The 23,947-nt window shown below is 34.8% G+C and overlaps 1 protein-coding gene across 3 annotated transcripts in view; it reads left to right on the top strand.

The window, feature by feature from the left end:
• The window catches only part of LOC142225720 (protein fuzzy homolog), a 100,897-nt gene extending 77,156 nt beyond the window's left edge, over positions 1–23,741 (top strand). For all 3 annotated transcript variants that reach the window (XM_075295554.1, XM_075295553.1, XM_075295555.1), the window contains exon 6: positions 23,279–23,741. In XM_075295554.1, coding sequence (XP_075151669.1) covers positions 23,279–23,336 — 58 coding nt within the window. In that variant the 3' untranslated portion in view covers positions 23,337–23,741. The remainder of the gene's footprint in view (positions 1–23,278) is intronic.
• Positions 23,742–23,947: the final 206 nt, after the last annotated feature.

A 23,947-nucleotide genomic window follows, 5' to 3' on the forward strand; every position in this document is an offset into this window, starting at 1 on the left:
TTTCACTTCCGACACCAATTGTTACGTTTTTATATTTAGGCGTTTTTAATTACCCGACAATTAAAACACAGTTCTTTTAAATAACGACAATCTACAATTTATTTACTATGACTTCACACTTTACAATTCGTTCACACTGAAGTTATTCGTTTGACGCTTTAATTAAGACTGACTCGTTAGCAGCATGCGTGCGCTTTTATATATGACGGTGTGGCAATTCGAGAACATTCTGGTAGCACTACAATATTCTGGCAACGCCAGAACATTCTTAGACAATGCTAGAAGGATCTACGACTATTAAGTCATTCATCTGGTGGCTGCCAAACACATACACACTCACATAGATATGCGCTCGCATTACTACAAGAACAAAAACAATGACAATATACAATGAGATGAAATGAGAATGCAAAATAACAAAGCAAAGGGGTTGTTATCAAAGAGAGTGAGAACTTACATGAAAATAAGCAAACAAAAGAACATAAAAGAAATTCAGGAAAGTGCTAGAAAATGAATAGATGATTCCAACAAGTTATAACGAAATTTTATCGTTACAATTTGAAATTTAAATTAACGGAAACTAATTTAAATAAACTTAAATCTATAATTATCAAATTCGTAACAGTATAGTCAAGCAAAATTTGATTGAAATCGGTTCAGATTTATATATAGCTCCCATATATATCTTTCGCCCGATATGGACTTATATGGCCCCAGAAGTCAGATTTTTGGCCGAACTTGGTTGAAATTTTGCACTAGGAGTACAATTAGTAGTATAGTCATGTGTGCAAAATTTGAGTGAAATCGGTTCAGATTTAGATATAGCTCCCATATATATCTTTCGCCCGATATGGACTAATATGGTCCCAGAAGCCAGAGTTTTACCCCAATTCGGTTGAAATTTTGCACAGGGAGTAGATTTGGCACTGTAGTAATGCGTGCCAAATTTGATTGAAATCGGTTCAGATTTAGAGATAGCTTCCATATATATTTTTCGCCCGATATGGACTTATATGGCCCCAGAAGCCAGAGTTTTGGCCCAATTTGGTTGAAATTTTGCACTAGGAGTAGAATTACTAATATAGTCATGTGTGCCAAATTTGAAATCGGTTCAGATTTAGATATAGCTCCCATATATATATTTTTCTGATTTCGACAAAAATGGTCAAAATGCTAACATTTTCCTTGTTAAATCGCCACTGCTTAGTCGAAAAGTTGTAAAAATGGCTCTAATTTTCCTAAACTTCTAATACATATATATCGAGCGATAAATCATAAATAAACTTTTGCGAAGTTTCCTTAAAATTGCTTCAGATTTAAATGTTTCCCATATTTTTTACTAAAATTGTGTTCCACCCTAGTGCATTAGCCAACTTAAATTTTGAGTCTATAGATTTTGTCCAAATCGAATGATATTTAAATGTATGTATTTGGGACAAACCTTTATATAGCACCCAACACATTTGACGGATGTGATATGGTATCGAAAATTTAGACCTACAAAGTGGTGCAGGGTATAATATAGTCGGCCCCGCCCGACTTTAGACTTTCTTTACTTGTTTTTTTTTTTTTTTAATTTACACATTTATATTTATACTATATTAAATTTTTATAATGAAACTTCGAAATGTGGGGTATTAAAGATTTATAGTCAGTAACAGTGCTTGACATAAACGAAATTGACTGATTTTTGGATAAAATATAATTTTTTTATTGCAAAAATAACAATTTTGTAACAAAAAACTGTTTTTGGTACAAAACTTTAAAATTTGGAAGGAATTCAAAAACTTTAACAAAAGAAGAACGTGGAGTCGAGTATAAACATACATAAATAATTTTATAATATAAACATAAATTTATTTAGGCGTGAGCAGTTTTTTACTAGCATTTAACACCATCGCTCTAATATGCCTTTTATTTTTCTTTAATAATTCATTTTAAAGAAAATAAACTTTTTAAATTGTTTTAGCTGCAAAACTCGAACTCAATGCCCGCTTTTATATTTGAAGGTGTCCGTCAACTCCTCGTGGACTACTTATTAATAAAGAGGAACTTAACTTTGTTTTTATACATTTTACTGTGTAATTTTTCACTATTTCCTCCTTATTTCATTTTACTGTCCCAACTTTCGTTATTTTTATGAAGACCCCTGATTTCTTTTAACGAACCAAGAAAAAAAATTGTGCCCATAATATCAAAATGGTAAACAAAACACATGCCCACACATACATAAAATGCTGCTCTCAAGGCGAAAACATATGCTGTTTGGTTTTCAAATGTTCTCTTTATTCAAATTAAATAATATTTAGACTTAAGCATATCACATTTTTGGCCTTATCATAAAACAGTTTTCCGAAACAACATACAAGCGGTTTCACAGAAATTGTTCTCTTTTGATACTTTCGCTGTGTTATGTTGATATCTTTCGTCAACTCTCCCCGTTTCCATCTCTATTTCTTTCTCTATACTCTCTCTGTCGCTTTGAATAAAATATCACAACATATGTATGTTTAGTCGAAATTTGTAAATATATATATGTTTGCATTCACACATATGATTTTTATGAAACATTCATGCCCCAAAAATAATATATTCTAACATATTAACATAGATTTCCCAAACATTTAGTGTTAGTTTAGGAACATTACATGTTTGCACTTAAATATATTGTGTTTTAAAATTGTACCCGAAACACATTTTGTTTATATCGGAACATATGAAAAACATATTTTTCTAACAGTGTAGCAGCACTTACTGTGGTGAGGAATTCATTGGCGAATTTAACAAGAAATGTCTCACTAAAATGCGCTTCTTTTATGAATCTTATTGCGCGCCTACATGAGTGCTAATCGTTATAAAGAATCGTTATATGAAGAAGGCAGTGAATGAAACCGCTCATGAAACTAGTGAAAATGGATGAGGAAAACATGTATTTTCGCATTTTCCTTCCTAAATCGAAGTGATGAAATACTTTCTTATTTCAATATTTTTTTATTTATTTCATTTTTATACCCACCACCATAGAATGGTGACGGGGGTATAATAAGTTTGTCATTCCGTTTGTAACACATCGAAATAGCGATTTCCGACTATATAAAGTATATATATTCTTGATCAGGGAGAAATTTTAAGACGATATAAGCATGTCCGTCTGTCTGTTGTAATCACGCTACAGCCTTCAATAATGGGGCTATCGTCCTGAAATTTGGCACAGATTCGTTTTTTGTTTGCAGGCAGGTCAAGTTCGAAGATGGACTATATCGGTTCAAGTTTTCATATAGTCCCCATATAACCCGACCTCCCGATTTGGGGTCTTGGGCTTATAAAAACCGTAGTTTTTACCCAATTTGCTTGAAATTTGAAATCTAAAGGTTTTCTAAGACCACAAATAGGCAAAAATGGGGCGTATCGGCCCATCTTTTGGTATAGCCCCATATAAACCGGGCTTCTAGAACCTGTATTTACTATCCGATTTGCCTGAAATTGAAAATCTAGAGGTATTTTAGGACCATAAATTGGTGTGTCGGGTGTATAGGTCCATGTTTTGGTATATCCCCCATATACACCGATCTCACGATGTTACTTCTTGGGCTTCTAAAAAACGTATTATCAATCCAATTTACCTGAAATTTGAAATCTAGAGATATTTTAGTATCAAAAGTTGGTGTAGCCCAAATGGCGCATATTGGTCCATCTTTTGGTATAATCCCCATATAGACCGATCTCCCGATTTTACTTCTTGAGCGCTAGAAACTGTATATACTGTCCCATTTGCCTGAAATTGAAAATATAGAGGTATTATGGGACCACAAATAGGTGTGTCGCAAATGTAGCCCTCATATAGACCTATCTCTCGACTTTACGTCTTGGGCTTCTAAAATCCGTACACCCTCAAAAAAATCGCTTTTCTAACATGTGTTACAAACATATTTTGCAGGAAGCACATATATTATTGGATACTGCCGAAACATTATTATTATATGCTTGGAAGAATTTTCCCCAAAGAAGATTGTGTTCATTCCCTCACATAATTTTCACTTCCACGAAATTTTTTAGTTCTTGGCATCTTTTTCCTGTAATACAAATAATGTTGAAGAAATTATTCAATTTTATAAAATTTTTAAATACCATACAGTTTGTATGCCAACACACTATTCACTGGGCTACGTAGCTGTTATGGTCATCAATAGACAATTATCGTTATAAGTTATCTTTATATAGTCTGCGACGCCCACGGGCCGATGCAAACAAACCATTATTTAACAGAAACATGGAGCAATGGTTAGCATGTCCGCCTTGCATGCAAAGGGTCGTGGGTTCAATCCCTGCTCTGACCGAACACCAATTTTTTTTTTAATTTACACATTTATATTTATACTATATTAAAGTTTTGTAATGAAACTTCGAAATATGGGTTATTAAAGATTTACAGTCTGAAAAAATGCTTGATTTTGAATTTTGTTACAAACTGTTTTTGGTATAAAAGTTTGAAATTTTGGAACGAATTCAAAAACTCTAACAAAGGAAAACGTGGAGTCGAGTATAAACATACGTAAATAATTTTATAATAAAGGGTGATACGGTCAAAATTTGGCCAATACTTGACGTATTTCTTTCAATTTTGCATTTAAAAAACCTGAACACCCCTCATTTTGAAGGTGTGTGTGTGTAGAATGTTGCTCCTATTTTGATTTTGGAATTCACTCTTCAGTTGTCAAAATGCCGTCCAAGCAAGAAGAGCAGCGTATCAAAATTTTGCTCGCGCATCGCGAAAATCCGAGCTACTCGCACGCAAAGCTGGCAAAATCGCTAAAAGTTGCCAAATCAACCGCTACAAATGTAATAAAAGTGTTTGGGGAACATTTGTCGACAGTCAGGAAGTCTGGATCGGGGGGAAATCGAAAACCGGAAGCCGCTAAGACGACAAAGAGAGTTGCCGGTAGTTTCAAGCGAAACCCTAACCTCTCTCTCCGAGATGCCGCAAATAAGCTGGGTGTATCGTCTACAACCGTGCATCGAGCCAAAAAACGAGCCGGACTATCGACTTACAAGAAGGTAGTGACTCCAAATCGCGATGATAAACAAAATACGACGGCCAAAGCGCGATCCCGGAGGCTGTACACGACGATGCGAAGTTTGACTGCGTGTAATGGGCGACGAAACCTACGTCAAAGCTCACTACATGCTGTTTCCGGGACAGGAGTTTTATACGGCAAAAGGAAGGGGAAAGGTAGCAGATATTTTCAAGCGCATAAAATTGTCAAAGTTCGCAAAGAAATATCTGGTTTGGCAAGCCATCTGTACCTGTGGCTTGAAAAGCAGCATTTTCATAGCTTCCGGGACTGTCAACCAAGAAACTTACGTGAAAGAGTGTTTGAATACACGTCTGCTGCCTTTCCTGAAGAAACACGGTTGTTCCGTACTGTTTTGGCCGGATTTGGCATCTTGCCATTACGGTAAAAAGGCCATGGAGTGGTACGCCGCCAACAACGTGCAGGTGGTTCCCAAGGACAAGAACCCTCCCAACACGCCAGAGCTCCGCCCAATTGAGAAATACTGGGCTATTGTCAAGCGGAACCTAAAGAAGACCAAAAAAACTGCTAAGGACGAGCAGCAGTTCAAGGCTAACTGGCTTTCTGCGGCGAAGAAGGTGGACAAGGTGGCTGTACAAAATCTGATGGCAGGTGTCAAGCGTGAGGCCCGGCAATTCGGATTTGGAAAAGCGAAAGCCTAACTGAATATTTTTCCTGAATTTTATACTAATTGAACTTGAAAAAGAAATTTAATTTGATTTTTTAAATAAACAATTTCACCGATTTACACGCGTTTTCCCTTGACCACCCTTTATGCACATAAATTTATTTAGAAGTGGACAGTTTTTTAGTAGCATTTAACACAATTTTAAATGCATTTAAAACTTATCGTATATATTAACAAATAATTTTGTACTTAATTTCATTTTTACCTTTAAGACCGGTATTAAGTTGGCATTATCGCTCTAAAATGACCATGTTTTACCTTTTACTTTTCTTTAATAATTCATTTTAAAGAAAATAAACTTTTTCAATTGCGCTTTGGATCATTCCCCACCAAGTTATAAAACAATTTTCCAAACAAGTTAGAACGTTATTCTGTTTTTAGAGATTTGAGTTTTGAAAAATGAAAACTAATTTTATCTGCAAAACTCGAACTTAATGCCCGATTTTATTTTTGAAAGTGTCCGTCAACTCCTCTTGGACTACTTATTACTAAAAGGAACTAAAATATAAATAATAAAATATAAATAAAATGCTGCTCTCAAGGCGAAATGCCTATTCTCTTGGTTCCGAATGACTATTCTCTTTATTCCGAATACTCGTTCTAATATTAAAATTAAATAATATTTAGACTTAAGAATATTAAATTTTTGGCCTTATCATAAAACAGTTTTCCGAAACAACATACAACCAGTTTCACAGAAATTGCTCTCTTTTGATCCCCTTGCTGTGTTATGTTGATATCTTTCGTCAACCCGCCCAGTTTCCATCTCTATTTCTTTCTCTATACTCTCTCTCTCTCTCTCTCTGCCGCTCTCTGAATAAAAAATCACAACATATATATGTTTAAAGGGTGATACGGTCAAAATTTGGTCAAGGGAAAACGCGTGTAAATCGGTGAAATCGTTTATTTAAAAAATCAAATTAAATTTCTTTTTCAAGTTCAATTAGTATAAAATTCAGGAAAAATATTCAGTTAGGCTTTCGCTTTTCCAAATCCGAATTGCCGGGCCTCACGCTTGACACCTGCCATCAGATTTTGTACAGCCACCTTGTCCACCTTCTTCGCCGCAGAAAGCCAGTTTGCCTTGAACTGCTGCTCGTCCTTAGCAGTTTTTTTGGTCTTCTTTAGGTTCCGCTTGACAATAGCCCAGTATTTCTCAATTTGGCGGAGCTCTGGCGTGTTGGGAGGGTTCTTGTCCTTGGGAACCACCTGCACGTTGTTGGCGGCGTACCACTCCATGGCCTTTTTACCGTAATGGCAAGATGCCAAATCCGGCCAAAACAGTACAGAACAACCGTGTTTCTTCAGGAAAGGCAGCAGACGTTTATTCAAACACTCTTTCACGTAAATTTCTTGGTTGACAGTCCCGGAAGCTATGAAAATGCTGCTTTTCAAGCCACAGGTACAGATGGCTTGCCAAACCAAATATTTCTTTGCGAACTTTGACAGTTTTATGTGCTTAAAAATATCTGCTACCTTTCCCCTTCCTTTTGCCGTATAAAACTCCTGTCCCGGAAACAGCATGTAGTGAGCTTTGACGTAGGTTTCGTCGCCCATTACACGCAGTCAAACTTCGCATCGTCGTGTACAGCCTCCGGGATCGCGCTTTGGCCGTCGTATTTTGTTTATCATCGCGATTTGGAGTCACTACCTTCTTGTAAGTCGATAGTCCGGCTCGTTTTTTGGCTCGATGCACGGTTGTAGACGATACACCCAGCTTATTTGCGGCATCTCGGAGAGAGAGGTTAGGGTTTCGCTTGAAACTACCGGCAACTCTCTTTGTCGTCTTAGCGGCTTCCGGTTTTCGATTTCCCCCCGATCCAGACTTCCTGACTGTCGACAAACGTTCCCCAAACACTTTAATTACATTTGTAGCGGTTGATTTGGCAACTTTTAGCGATTTTGCCAGCTTTGCGTGCGAGTAGCTCGGATTTTCGCGATGCGCGAGCAAAATTTTGATACGCTGCTCTTCTTGCTTGGACGGCATTTTGACAACTGAAGAGTGAATTCCAAAATCAAAATAGGAGCAACATTCTACACACACACACCTTCAAAATGAGGGGTGTTCAGGTTTTTTAAATGCAAAATTGAAAGAAATACGTCAAGTTTATATTAACCAAATTTTGACCGTATCGCCCTTTACTCGAAATTTGTAAATTTATATATGTTTACATTCACACATATTATTTTTATGAAACATTCATGCCCCAAACATGTTTTGGCTCGACACACACCATAGACCGATCTCCCGATTTAACTTCTTGGGCTTCTAGAAACCGTAGTTTTTATCCGATTTTCTCGAAAATGTAAATATACTGGTATTGTAGACCCTCAAAAATCTGTATCTCGTTTATTTTTACCGGTCCATTTGGTAAGGCATCGATATAGAACGATTTCTCTTCTTGACGGTACACCCAAAGAAAAAATATTTTCCTCCGGAATGAAATTTTAGACAAACGAAATTCCCTTTTCGAGAAAATGACTTATTCGAATACATACGGTATATTGTCTTCATAAACTTTGGATAGTCCAGAGTCGTTTTCCCCTGCTGTCCATAAACTTTATAGTCTAATAAAGGTTGTATATCCATAAAATAGTTGATCAATTTTTGAAATTGTTCTCTTCCCAAAATATGTTTAATTGTTGCAAACTATGGAGTAAAATTATATAAAACCATTCGCTTTGTTTTTCCCCATTTACCAATTACGCAATGCCCACAAAGTTCATATAAAGGGTGATTCTTTTGAGGTTAGGATTTTCATGCATTAGTATTTGACAGATCACGTGGGATTTCAGACATGGTGTCAAAGAGAAAGATGCTCAGTATGCTTTGACATTTCATCATGAATAGACTTACGATCTGCCACAACGTCGAATTTTCAGTGAATGGGCCCTAGAAAAGTTGGCAGAAAATCCGCTTTTTTATCGACAAATTTTGTTCAGCGATGAGGCTCATTTCTGGTTGAATGGCTACGTAAATAAGCAAAATTGCCGCATTTGGAGTGAAGAGCAACCAGAAGCCGTTCAAGAACTGCCCATGCATCCCGAAAAATGCACTGTTTGGTGTGGTTTGTACGCTGGTGGAATCATTGGACCGTATTTTTTCAAAGATGTTGTTGGACGCAACGTTACGGTGAATGGCGATCGCTATCGTTCGATGCTAACAAACTTTTTGTTGCCAAAAATGGAAGAACTGAACTTGGTTGACATGTGGTTTCAACAAGATGGCGCTACATGCCACACAGCTCGCGATTCTATGGCCATTTTGAGGGAAAACTTCGGAGAACAATTCATCTCAAGAAATGGACCGGTAAGTTGGCCACCAAGATCATGCGATTTGACGCCTTTAGACTATTTTTTGTGGGGCTACGTCAAGTCTAAAGTCTACAGAAATAAGCCAGCAACTATTCCAGCTTTGGAAGACAACATTTCCGAAGAAATTCGGGCTATTCCGGCCGAAATGCTCGAAAAAGTTGCCAAAAATTGGACTTTCCGAATGGACCACCTAAGACGCAGCCGCGGTCAACATTTAAATGAAATTATCTTCAAAAAGTAAATGTCATGGACCAATCTAACGTTTCAAATAAAGAACCGATGAGATTTTGCAAATTTTATGCGTTTTTTTTTAAAAAAAAGTTATCAAGCTCTTAACAAATCACCCTTTATTACTTGCCAAATAAATAAATGCTCTCTATGTATTAAAGCAACAAACACGCGCGGTAACGACCTATCCACTCGACATTCACACTGTAACTAAACTCACAACGCTCAATTTTTACTCGTCGTCCAATCCTCGGCAAAAATACGAAATTAATACTCGCTTACTTTAGTGCAACTAAGTAAATGAAATTGAATGCACTAAACGACTTCGTGTCTGAAATGATGTGCGAGCACTGACAAAATGTTGGCTTCGGCAAAACTTTAGTTTTGTGCAACTTGGTAAGCGAATGTGGTGGCACTAAATAGTCTCTCGCTTACTTAATTTGTCAAAATCAGCACTTGTTTAATATTCATTCTATGCTTAATAAGGATAAAATACATACATGAAAATGTGTTGAATTTGGCGCCGAATAAACAGCGCCGAAAATTATTGCTTACAGTATATAGCGATCTTTTGTACTGCTTCCAAATTTATGAATATTTTTTGCTGGGATGTAAGGCAGTTCCTAGCCTTGCTAACTTATCTGCTTCCAAGTTCCCCGGTATGTTCCTATGGCCAGGCACCCATATTAGGTGAATATTGTACTGCTCAGCCATCTCGTTGAGAGATTTGCGTCAGTCGATGGCGTTTTCGAGTTAAGGAACACAGAGTCCAAGGATTTTATTGCAGGTTGACTGTCTGAGTATATATTAATGCCAACATTTTTTGGAACATTACTTCTCAGCCAATTCGCCACCTTTCTAACTGGTAATATTTCAGCCTGAAAAACACTACAGGGATTAGTTAATCTTTTCGCTATTCGAAGTTCCAGATCTTTAGAAGACATTCCGAAACCCACTTCTCCATCCAATTTGGAGCCATCAGTGTATAAATCAATATATCTTTCATTCCCCGGGGTCTGTGTATATCACGCCTCACTGTTGGGAATTAGAGTTTCAAACTTTTTGTCGAAAAGTGGTCTCGCCAAAGTATAATCCACTACGTTGAGCACATGTGGCATTATTTTGAGGACCGAACTGTGACCGTAACTTTTTTCCGACTATGGCGATAGCTCGCGCAACCGCACAGCCGTTGTTGCAACTGACTGTTTGGCCAAATTGTCTAAAGGCAATAGATGCAGCATGACATTAAGGGAATTTGTTTCTGTCTTACTGAATGCGCCTGAGATGCACAAGCACGCCATACGCTGAACTTTGTCTAAACTTTTCGGCTGGTGAAGTGCCGGCCACCAGACTACAACACCGTATAGCATAGACCAAGAAAATATAAAGACATACTTTGATAATTCACCATGTTTTTGTTTATTTGCAGTGCGCAGTCACTCCACTCAATTGCACAGTCAAGTGACTCAATTTCTTTATTGAAAACAAGAATAACCGTACAAATCAGTCAATTTGTATTACAAAAAAGGTGTACATTTATTGAATTTTGAAAAAGAACAAAGGGAAGAAAACAAATTAAAGCCAAATTAAAAAATCACTCAATTGCAGACGAAAAAGAACCCTCTACGGTGAGCAGACAAACTACAGCGCCGTGAATTCACTTGAGATGTCTACACCTTAATTGGTCTATGATTATAGGTCTAACCACTGCCGTGTATAGCCAATGCACAATTTTTGGTTTTAGGCCCCACTTTTTTCTTATTGCCTTTTTGCACGAGTACAAAACTACCGTTGCTTTCCTCGCCCTTTCTTCAATATTAAGCTTAAAGTTCAGCTTCCTGTCCAAAATAACGCCAAGGTATTTTGCACACTCACCAAAGGGAATCTCAATACCCCCCAAGGAAATGGGTCTAACCGTGGGAGTTTTGCGATCTTTGCAGTACATGACTAGTTCTGTCTTTGCAGAATTTACCCAAGATCATTATCTTTCGCTCATTTCTCAGTCATCCGGAGGGCTCTCAATATAGTAACTCTGATTGTGGAAGGGAATTTTCCCCTGACTGCTAGCGCCACATCATCTGCGTATGCCACCACTTTTATCCTTTCTTTTTCTAGGGAAACCAGAAGGTTGTTTATAGCAACATTCCTTGGGGAGTGCCTCTGTTCACATACCTTTGTATGTTTGCTTGTCCTAGTGTGGTTGAAATACGTCTCCTCATTAGAAGTTCATCTAGCAGCTTAAGTATACCTGGATCAACGTTCGGAGTTGCCAGTCCATTTAATATCGAGCTCGGGTGGACGTTATTGAATGCCCCCTCGATGTCTAGAAACGCCACGATAGTGGCGTTAGATAGACAGATAGTGAGCTTTGCATGAGCTGACTAGTTCATGCAAAGCGGTCTCAGTAGACATGTCATTCGAGTATGTCGTTTCGAGAGAAAACTTGAATCGACGCTAGTTCTAAGATAAATATCTATCATCCTCTCCAAAGTCTTAAGTAGGAATGAGGATAAGCTGATTGGTCGGAAATCCATCACACTTGAGTGAGAGGCTTTTACCGCTTTAGGTATGAAAACGACTTTTGTTTCCCTCCACTTTTCTGGAATATATGCTAAGTTTATACACCCTTTATATATCACCGTCAACCAAGGGATAATTCTTTCAGTCACTGCTTGTAACTCCGCCGGAGTAATTCCATCAGGTCTGGGGGATTGTATAGCCAATGGTCCAAAGCTATTTAACGCCAATTTTATTCTAGCCACTGTGGCACCGTCAGAACATGGTTCAACCGTCTGATTTCCAGGAAAATGTGTGTCCAGCGTCTCCTCACTAGTACCTTCCGCAGTCTGGAAGCCTCGGACGTATTCTTAATACTGCTGCAGTAAACATTCCAAGAGTTATGGTGAGCCTTTCTCAGTTCTCGCTTGTATCCTATCAGATTCTTCTTGTAAGCGTCCCAATCCTCAGGAGCTCTGGTGGACTTTGCTTCCATGGTGGTCGATTTTTCCCCCTTGGCTTCCCTCTAGGGCAGCTTTCAGTGAGATGTTGAAGGCCTTAGTAATACGCTCTACTGCGTGTTAGATATCTTGCACAGTGCTCATATTTGTCTCTGGTATTTCCGGTATCATCATATCGAACGATTCACTATTCCAATTCCAATCAGTTTTCCTAACATTTGGCGGAAATATGGTCTTTGAAGTACGAACAGCCAATCTGAAACTGATGTAGCGATGATCTGAGAAGCTATGTTCCCTCAAAACATGCCACTCAGATATCTTGTCATTCAGTTCCGGAGAGGCCAATGTGACGTCCAACACCTCTTGCCTGTTTTGAAAGTTCCTCAAAATCCAATAATGATAACGATTCTACACGTAAGAATGTGTCAGCCACGATGTTTTCATTGCCATTAATGTATCTTAAATCCTATGAAAAGTGGTCAATAAAATTCAATTGTTGTTGTTGACGAGGACTTGCTTTTTCTGGTTTTTGAGAAAAAGCGTAAATTAATGGTTTGTGGTCAGTATAAATAGAAAGCGAACGTCCTTCTACATAGTCCCGAAAATATTTAACAGCTTCATAAATGGCTAGAAGCTCTCGATCGTATGTACTATAGCGTTGTTGAGTTTTGCTTAGTTTCTTAGTAAGAAAAGATAGTGGTTGAAATTCGTTATTGATTCGCTGTTCCAAAACAGCTCCCAATGCAAAGTCTGATGCATCGACTTTAATTCAGCACCACTAACGGGATGAAATAACAATACTGCATTTGATAAGCTTGACTTACATTGCAAAAATGATTTCTCAGATTCCTCCGTCCAAATTACTGGTCGTTTATCATTTTTCACCACATTCTTGAGAAGTCGATTTAGTGGAGCTTGTTTTGCGTTTGGTAAAAAGCGCCTATAAAAGTTTACCCTTCCGAGAAAGCGTCGTAAGTCCTTGATAGTAGAAGGCTTTGGGATACATTCAATTTGATCAACTTTACTTCGAATAGTTTCCATTCCAGTTGATGATATTCGGAACCCAAGGAAATCGATTTCACTATTACCGAAAGAACGTTTACCTTGGTTGACGACTCTACCATATTTCTGAAATCTCTCGAAAACGATCTTCAGATGCTCCAAATGTTCTTCAGATGCTCCAACATGAAGAAATAAGAAGAAGCATAAACACAAACAATAAAGATGGACGAAAAGTTAGGTGTAAAGCCATTTTTTAGTAAAAATGGAAGAAACAATAAAAATTCCAAGCTGAATTAGCGATCCGTCATTAATTTCATTGCAGAAATGCTTGTTTTAATTATGAAAATAAATTTGTTTTTGCTAATGTTTGGCTAACATCTCCTTACACGTGAAGATTTGTGCCTCCCAACCGGAAAAAATCAAAGTTGTTTTGATTTTATGCCAACACGTCCCTGCAACTCGCGAACATGGCCTTATACTAGCGGATTTGTCGCCGCAACGTGTTGTGTCGCAGGGTTTATCCGACCGTATAAGGTGCCCTTTACGCGATGGAAGAGGTTGGGGCAGCATTTCGCAAACCAAACGGTATTTTGACAAATTCATATAAACCAAATGGAGTAACGACAGCAATTTTTGGTACGTCATCGAGTAATACGGGAATTTGGTAAAATGCACTTACTAAATCCAACTTTGAACATATGCCGCTACCATCCAAATTAATACTCGTATTAGCAACAGTGATAAAAGGTATTGGATAACAATCAGGCATCGTAATTTTATTTAAAAATCGGTAATCTCCAACACATCTCGACTCACCATTTTTTCGGGAACCATATGAAGAGGGTTCGACCAATTAATCCTTGACGATCTAATAATCCCGTGTTCAAGCATATAATCAAAATTTTTTTGTCAATTTGAAAGCGGTTTTGATCTCACCGTCGTGGTTTCGCAAAAACGCCTTTATACCAGGGAGGTTGGAAACCTGATAGACATCTGGATATTTCATTAACAATTTGTTATATACAGAGTCATTTTTGACCTGTATTGTTATTGTTAGATCAGGCAGAAGATGAAAATGTTTTAAAAAATCAGATCCAATAATAGGTTTTGTAACGTCTGCTATAATAAATTTCCAAGAACATTTTCTGCGCAATCCAAAATCTAAATGGATAATCTTAATTTTTAAGGTTCGTAGGAATTACAGATAAATCGGCCCGGTTTCAACTAAAAAGTGTCTTTTGGAAAGCTTATCCTCAACAAAAAGGCGACACGAGATACCATTGTTCCCGAGATTCGGAAAAATTTCAATTAAGCGATTCTTAACGGCAACAAATTTACTTCCATCCGCAGGAGGGGGGATTCAAAAATATTGCAAATATGAGGAAGAAAGCTTGAATCGATATTTGCTATGTTATGACGTATTGGAATTTGGTCTCATCGCGGGTGATTCCAGAAATACCAAAAATGGTTTCAACCTGCATAAACCAGAGTTTGGATTTTCTTTCCAGAATGGAGGCAGCTTGTGTACAGAATTTGCGACCATCTCCTGCTGGATCGAAATTTTCCTTGGTATTATTAAGCTACAAAATATATATATATATATATATATATATATATATATATATATATATATATATATATATATATATATATATATATATATATATATATATATATATATATATATATATATATATATATATATATATATATATATATATATATATATATATATATATATATATATATATATATATATATATATATATATATATATATATATATATATATATATATATATACACCCGCTATATATTATCAAGTAACACGCTAAGACGAAGAGTTTGCAAAGGTAACTGTTACATTTGATTCATGATGGTGTGTATTTAAGATTCGGCCTGGCCGAACTTTCCGCTGTTTCTACTTGTTTTTATACCCTGCGCCACACTGTGAAACAGGGTATTATAAGTTAGTGCATATGTTTGTAACACCCACAAGGAGACGAGATAGACGCATGGTGTCTTTGGCAATAATGCTCAGGGTGGGTCCCTGAGTCGATATAACCATGTCCGTCCGTCCGTCCGTCTGTCTGTGAACACGTTTTTGTGATCAAAGTCTAGGTCGCAATTTAAGTCCAATAGCCTTCCAATTTGGCACATGTTCCTAATTTGGGTCAGAATAGAACCCTTTTGATTTTGGAAGAAATCGGTTCAGATTTAGATATAGCTCCCATATATATTTTTCGTCCGATATGCACTAATATGGACCCAGCAGCCAGAGTTTTGTACCGATTTGCTTGAAATTTTGTACAAACATAACACTTAGTCGTATAGTCAAGAAAGCAAAATTTGATTGAAATCGGTTCAGATTAAGATATAGCTCCCATATATATCTTTCGCCCGATATGGACTTATATGGCCTCAGAAGCCAGATTTTTGCCGAATTTGTTTGAAATTTTGCACTAGGAGTAAAATTAGTAGTATAGTCAAGTGTGCAAAATTTGATTGAAATCGGTTCAGATTTAGATATAGCTCCCATATATATCTTTCGCCCGATATGGACTTATATGGTCCTAAATGCCAGAGTTTTGGCCCAATTTGGTTGAAATTTTGCACTAGGAGTACAATTAGTAATGTAGTCATGTGTGCCAAATTTGATTGAAATCGGTTTAGATTTATATATAGCTTCCATATATATTTTTCGCCCGATATGGACCTATTTGGCCCCAGAAGCCAGAGTTTTGGCCCAATTTGGTACAATTAGTAATGTAGCCATGTGTGCCAAATTTGATTGAAATCGGTTCAGATTTAGATATAGCTCCCATATATATGTTTTTCTGCTTTCGAAAAAAATGGTCAAATTATCAACATTTTCCTTGTTAAATCGCCACTGCTTAGTCGAAAAGTTGTAAAAATGACTCTAATTTTCCTAAACTTCTAATACATATATATCGAGCCATAAATCATAAATAAACTTTTGCGAAGTTTCCTTAAAATTGCTTCAGATTTAAATGTTTCCCATATTTTTTTTACCAAAATTGTGTTCCACCCTAGTGCATTAGCCAACTTAAATTTTGAGTATATAGATTTTGTAAAAGTCTATCAAATTCTGTCCAAATCGAGTGATATTTAAATGTATGAATTTGGGACAAACCTTTATATATAGCACCCAACACATTTGACGGATGTGATATGGTATAGAAAATTTAGATCTACAAAGTGGTGCAGGGTATAATATAGTCGGCCCGCCCGACTTTAGACTTTCCTTACTTGTTTATATATGCCCACCTTTTTAAACATATCTTTATGTATCAGCAATAGTAATTAAATATATGTTTGCATCCAATAATATTATATTAAAAAAATATATTAATTAATGACGTAATTATCTTAAAACAACTTGAAATCTTAAACTGAAAATAATTTCCATAAACTGAAATCTAGAAATATGTCATTCGTAACAATATTTTTACGACAATGCTTAGCTAAAATCATTAGCGTAACTTGGAAAACTACAAGAATAAATAAACTTAAGAAATGCGTTGAGATACTTATGAGATAGTCCCCGGTTTGACACAAAGATGGCGTCGCTAGTATTAAATGCATATTATTTTTATATAGTACCAATCTTCAAATGATTCGTGTCAAAATTTGACGTCTGTAAGTCAATTAGTTTGTGAGATAGAGCGTCTTTTGTGAAGCAACTTTGGTATTGTGAAAAAAATGGAAAAAAGGAAGGAAAAAACATATAATGTTTCTAAACTAACACTAAATGTTTGGGACACATATATTCATATGTTAGAATATATTATGTTTGGGGCATGAATGTTTCATAAAAATAATATGTGTGAATGTAAACATATATAAATTTACAAATTTTGAGTAAACATATATATGTTGTGATATTTTATTCAAGAAGCGACAGAGAGAGAGTATAGAGAAAGAAATAGAGATGGAAAGCGGAATGTTGACGAAAGATATCAACATAACACAGCGAGAGAATCAAAAGAGAGCTATTTGTGTATGTTGTTTCGGAAAACTGTTTTATGATAAGGCCACAAATTTAATATGCTTAAGTCTAAATATTATTTAATTTGAATATTAGAATGGGTATTAGGAGTAAAGGGAATAGTCATTCGGAACTAAGAGAATAGACATTTGAAAAAAACAGCATATTGAGAGCAGCATTTTATGTATGTGTGGACATTTGTTTTGTTTATCATTTTGGCACAATTTTTTCTTGGTTCGTTAAAAGAAATCGGAACGTACGATTAGTAAGTCAAAACATTCAGGCAAAGGAAATTTAAAAAACGTTGGAAAATATACAAAAATTACAAAGGGATCTTCATAAAAATAACAAAAGGGCACTATACTCTTTTTAGAGTTGGGACTGTAAAATGAAACAAGGAGGAAATAGTGAAAAATTAAACAGTAAAATGTATATATATATATATATATATATATATATATATATATATATATATATATATATATATATATATATATATATATATATATATATATATATATATATATATATATATATATATATATATATATATATATATATATATATATATATATATATATATATATATATATATATATATATATATATATATATATATATATATATATATATATATATATATATATATATATATATATATATATATATATATATATATATATATATATATATATATATATATATATATATATATATATATATATATAAATATAAATATATATATATATATATATATAAATATAATATATATATATATATATATATATATATATATATATATATATATATATATATATATATATATATATATATATATATATATATATATATATATATATATATATATATATATATATATATATATATATATATATATATATATATATATATATATATATATATATATATATATATATATATATATATATATATATATATATATATATATATATATATATATATATATATATATATATATATATATACAGGGATCCGGAGCGGTCCATTTTTTCCGCTCCGCTCCGCTCCCGCTCCGGAGAAAAAAAAACCGCTCCGCTCCTCGCTCCGCTCCGAGAAAAAAAAAATCGCTCCGCTCCGCTCCACGCTCCGCTCCGCTCCTCTTCGAGAAAATTATAGTACAAACATTGTATTATTTGTTCAATTGAGTTTTATTTTATTTAGAAAAATCGGGCGGTACATATATGGGAGCTATAGCTAAATCTGAACCGATTTCGATGATTTTTTGCACATATAGTTAGTGCTATAGAAGATTACATTTCGCCAACTTTGAGTAAGATCGGTTGATAAATAAGGGTTTTATGACCTAATTTGACAAAATCGGGCGATACATATATATGGGACCTATATCTAAATCTGAACCGATTTCGATGAAATTTTCAGACTTAAAGGGTGATACAGAAGATTATTTTGTGCTAAATTTGACGACGATCGGTTAGTAAAAAAGTGCAACGTGACCCCATTTGTCGAAATCGGGCAATACATATATATGGGAGATATATCTAAATTTGATCCGATTTCTTCCAAATTCAATAACGTTCGTCCTTGTGCCCAAAAAAACTCCCTGTACCAAATTTCATCAAAATCGGTTAATAATTGCGACCGAAATCCTGTGAACAACAAATACATGGACAGACGGACGGATGGACGGACGGACGCCAAGCGCTAGATCGACTCAGGAGGTGATTCTGAGTCGATCGGTATATATTTTATGGGGTCTAAAATCAATATTTCTTGTAGGCACATTTTTTGACAGATCAAACTTATTATACCCTAACCACTATGTGGTTTAGGGTATAATGACTTTAAAACAATGTGTTGAAATATTTTATTAATTTCGAAGATTTTTTCAGAAATATTAAATCCATTTTGACTTCATTAAAACGAAATTTGCATTCATGTTAGGATACACATTTTTATGTCGAATCATTTAGCTATAAGGATAAACAGACTTCATTGAAAAGTTTAGAGACTTTTAGACAAGGAAAAACTTTTTTTCAGAGAAATAAAGCAAAATTCGTATTCGTATTTTAAGCATGTGAAATATTTGGCCTCCCGACAATATTCTTTGCGGTGCACCATCTACTATTTAATATGTGATAGAAACCAAATTTATGAAAATGGACCAAAATGGACCAAATTCTGTTTGGTCTGACCATCGGACTAAATTTAAAAATTAGAAATCTTTTGGACCAATTTTGGTCCGATCGGACCAAAACGGCAACGCTGATTGGAATTGAAAGTCTATACACAGAGTATAAGTAACTACTCTCCGAAAGTTTTTTTTTGTTTTGCAACAGACGTAGAGAAGAGGTTTTGTTATATTTGTAATGTGTGTGTGTATGTTTATGTTTGCAACAACCTCCATCGACATCGGTCCGTGGTATACCTACGAATATTCTTACTCAGATCTAGTGTTACCTAATTTCGCTTTTTTCCCCTTTATTGTATAATAAATGTATATGCGCACATTTTTCAACCAAAATTTAAACTATCCATAATTTTAATTAAATTTTCGAGAACTAATATCAGAAATAAGAGAATGCTAGGATATAGTACAATAGTAAAGCAAATGTGAATGAAAACAAGTATATACGGCCGCAAGTTCGGCCAGGCCGAATCTTATGTACCCACCACCATGGATTGCGTAGAAACTTCTACGAAAGACTGTCATCCACAATCGAACTATTTGGGTTGTGGTATCTTAAAACTTCTTATCATCGTTTTCTAAATTGTGATTTAGTCCATACATGGTATATATTAGACAAAAAAGTTATGTATAGTTAAGTGAAATTTGCTTCTCTTAGAGGCCTCGCAAGCCAAATCGGGGAATCGGTTCATATGGAGACTATATATAATTATGGACCGATGTGAACCAATTTTTGCATGGTTGTTAGAGACCATATACTAACACCATGTACCAAATTTCAGCCGGATCAGATGAAATTTGCTTCTCTTAGGGGCGTCGCAAGCCAAATCGGGGGATCGGTTTATATGGGGGCTATATATAATTATAGACCGATGTGGACCAATTTTTGCATGGTTGTTAGAGACCATATACTAACACCATGTACCAAATTTCAGCCGGATCGGATGAAATTTGCTTCTCTTAGAGGCCTCGCAAGCCAAATATTGGGGTCCGTTTATATGGGGGCTATACGTAAAAGTGGACCGATATGGCCCATTTGCAATACCATCCGACCTACATCAATAGCAACTACTTGTGCCAAGTTTCAAGTCGATAGCTTGTTTCGTTCGGAAGTTAGCGTGATTTCAACAGACGGACGGACGGACGGACATGCTCAGATCGACTCAGAATTTCACCACGACCCAGAATATATATACTTTATGGGGTCTTAGAGCAATATTTCGATGTGTTACAAACGGAATGACAAAGTTAATATACCCCCCATCCTATGGTGGTGGGTATAAAAAGCATGCCCGGTTCCAAAGATTTTGTCTTTACTTTAACAGTTTGGGTATTAATTCCGAGCCAAAGAAGCGGAGAATACAAGTAAGCAGCGTTGCCAGAATTGTTTCACCAAAAACCGCTAGATGTGCCCAAAAAAATAGCTAAAAAAAGCTAAAAAATGCTAAAAAATAGCTAGAAAAAAAGCTAAATTTTTTTGTATCAAAAGTCACATTTTTGATTGAAATTTAACAAACTTAAAGGCTTTATTTCACTTACAATGCATATTATTTTCATTTTAATTCCACTTCTGTGAGACTGTAACAATATCTAAGGCATATTAGCTCTGTTTGCGTATTCGAAACATTTTGATCACTATCACAAATTTTTTACTGGAAGTCCTTGGTTTTGTGGGAGCTACCTTCCCAACACCTCTATTTTATTTACTTGTTATTTTAAAATATTAAATGATCTAAGCATGCTTTGGATTTGGTAAAAAAAATGATTTGTCATTTTTTTAAATAAAATTTTAGTTTGGATTTGAAATTGTGAAAAATTCGAAATACATTACTTTTATTTAAATTGTAGAAAATACCTATAGTTTACATTTCCCAGTAAAAACATTTTCCTTTTCTTCATGACCTATCAAAGTGCTTTAAAAACGTGCTAACGCCAACTTAAATTTCCAAATTCAGACTCGACTTCAAGTAGAAATTATTGTATATATACGTTTTTAAAATAAAGTGTTGAAAAACATCTTCTATTTTTGAACGCTATTTTGGTTTGTGGTTAAGATGCAAAAACTCCTCACATTTAAAGACTATTTCATTAATTCTTCCTTCTTTCATGAAAACATACCCATTTTTAAGTTGAATCACTTAATTATAAGGACAAAACGACTTTATCGTCTTTTGGACAAGGAAAACAGTTTATATAAAAGAAATTCACAAATGCTATTATAACCAAAATTCGCGTTCGTATTTTAAGGAGACGACAAGAGTATCTAACAAATTTGTATGGTAATAGTAGATTTAAAGTTTACGATAACTTTTATGTATATAATGAAAAAACTTTACAACAAGGTGTATTTGCTACAAAAATGCCCGCATAATGGCTGGACTCATTATTAATGTTTCAACTGAGCTTTGAAATATGTGGAAACCCTTATACTTGCAGCAAGGCTTAGATAAAAACGCCGATTTATCCATATTTCAATAGAAACATGTCGAAAATAAAAAAAGCCAAAAATAGCTAAAAGGGTCATGAAAAAAAGCCAGAAAAAAAGCTAAAAGCTAAATGCATTTTTTCCCCGCTAAACGTCTTCAAAAAAAGCCAAATCTAGCGGGAAAAAAGCTAAATTGGCAACGCTGCAAGTAAGGATACTTTAAAGACGTAACTCTCTTTTAAATTAGGGGGTTATGTGCTTGCTTCTAGGAAGCAAATGTTAATTTTTAATTTTTTTTAGATTTTTTTTCGTCAGTTGTTATCAAAATCCTTTAAAAACGAGTTAACGAGTTATTTTTTTTCCATATTTAGACTCGACTTCCAGTAGAAATTATGCTATGTTTCAAGTAAAAAGCGTCTTTAAAATAAAGTGTTGAAAAACATGTCTTATTTTTTAACGATTTTTTGCTTTGTAGGCAAGATGCAAAAAGGAAACAAATTTAAAGACAATTTTATTAATTTTAAAGAATTTTTCTTAATGATTAAAGTCATGTTGACCTTACCTCAAAAATTGTATCTTTCATGTTATGATACACATTTTTAAGTAAAATCACTTAATTATAAGGACATTACAACTTCATTCAAAAGTTTATTGCCTTTTGGACAAGAAAAAAAACTTTATTTTAGAGAAATGCGTCTTCCATGTTAAGCAAAATTTGCATTCTTATTCTAAGGACATGGAATCTTTGACTTCACGACAATATTTTTTTCAGTGTAGAAAACTAAAAAATTAAATATAAATAAGATTGTTTAATTGCATTTATGTGACGTTCATTACAAACATCTTTGTAGTAATACGGGATGAAATTGATCGAAAGTACTGTTGTTACTTTTACAACACATACTAGATATATATTTTGACATTTGCCGTTTTTGACAACAATTACTAAAAAACACGTTGTGTTTTCCCCAATGTACGTACGTACAAAAATACATATCGTACATTTTAAACGTTTACTCACACTACGCTAAGTACTAGCTAAATTTGAAATTACATTTCAAAGTTACACATTTCATTCAAATTATATTTTATTCGGAGCGGAGCGGTTTTTCATTTGGAAACCGCTCCGCTCCCGCTCCGCTCCGGATTTTAGAAATGCCGCTCCCGCTCCGCTCCGGCAAAAAAAGGGCTTGCTCCGCTCCGCTCCACGCTCCGCTCCGCTCCACGCTCCGCTCCGCTCCGGATCCCTGTATATATATATATATATATATATATATATATATATATATATATATATATATATATATATATATATATATATATATATATATATATATTCAAATACTTATGAAGAGAGCTAATTATTAATTAAACTTTTAAACTTTTAAATTTCAGATGTATTGGGAAACAATTGTTATGGAAGATACTCAACGAAAGAACGTTTTGCTGGTAAATATCAATTGTGGTGAATGGTGAAACCACTAAGAGAAGCTATGAAATCTACCGCTGAAAATCTTTTTATGTTCTGTCGAAACTGAGATTGAACCCATGACTCTTTGTATGTAAGGCGGGTATGCCAACCATGCCCTAAATAAAAGAAAGTAAATTTCATATATTACATTAGTTTCTACGATCGAGAATATAAAAAATTTACCTGATTTGGATTGTTGTATGTAATATTAGTTTATAGTTTTCCCTACATTTGGATGCTTTGAATGGAGAAATTGAAATCAGAATAACGATTTTTTAGAAGAAAGTACGACGATTCCATATTTAGAAAAGTGACCATTTTCATCGATGCACGCAAACAAAAAATTCTTTGCTCCCAAATAAAACTTTGGACCAATGGTAAAAAAGATTATTTGATTGTTTTAATATAATGATTTTCATTTTCCGGTAAAAAGATGGTTTGTTTGTTTTAATATTATAAAAAACTGTAATATATATATTTTTTTTTTAATATTACCTTTTGCCAGGACGGAGAATCGAATTACAGCCGATACAATTTGTAAGCCAACAAACTATCCACTGGACTAAACAACTGTTATTGTCATCAACAGACAA

The sequence above is a fragment of the Haematobia irritans genome, chromosome 2 (genome assembly GCF_050003625.1).
Source record: "Haematobia irritans isolate KBUSLIRL chromosome 2, ASM5000362v1, whole genome shotgun sequence".
Classification (NCBI taxonomy): Eukaryota; Metazoa; Arthropoda; class Insecta; order Diptera; family Muscidae; genus Haematobia; species Haematobia irritans.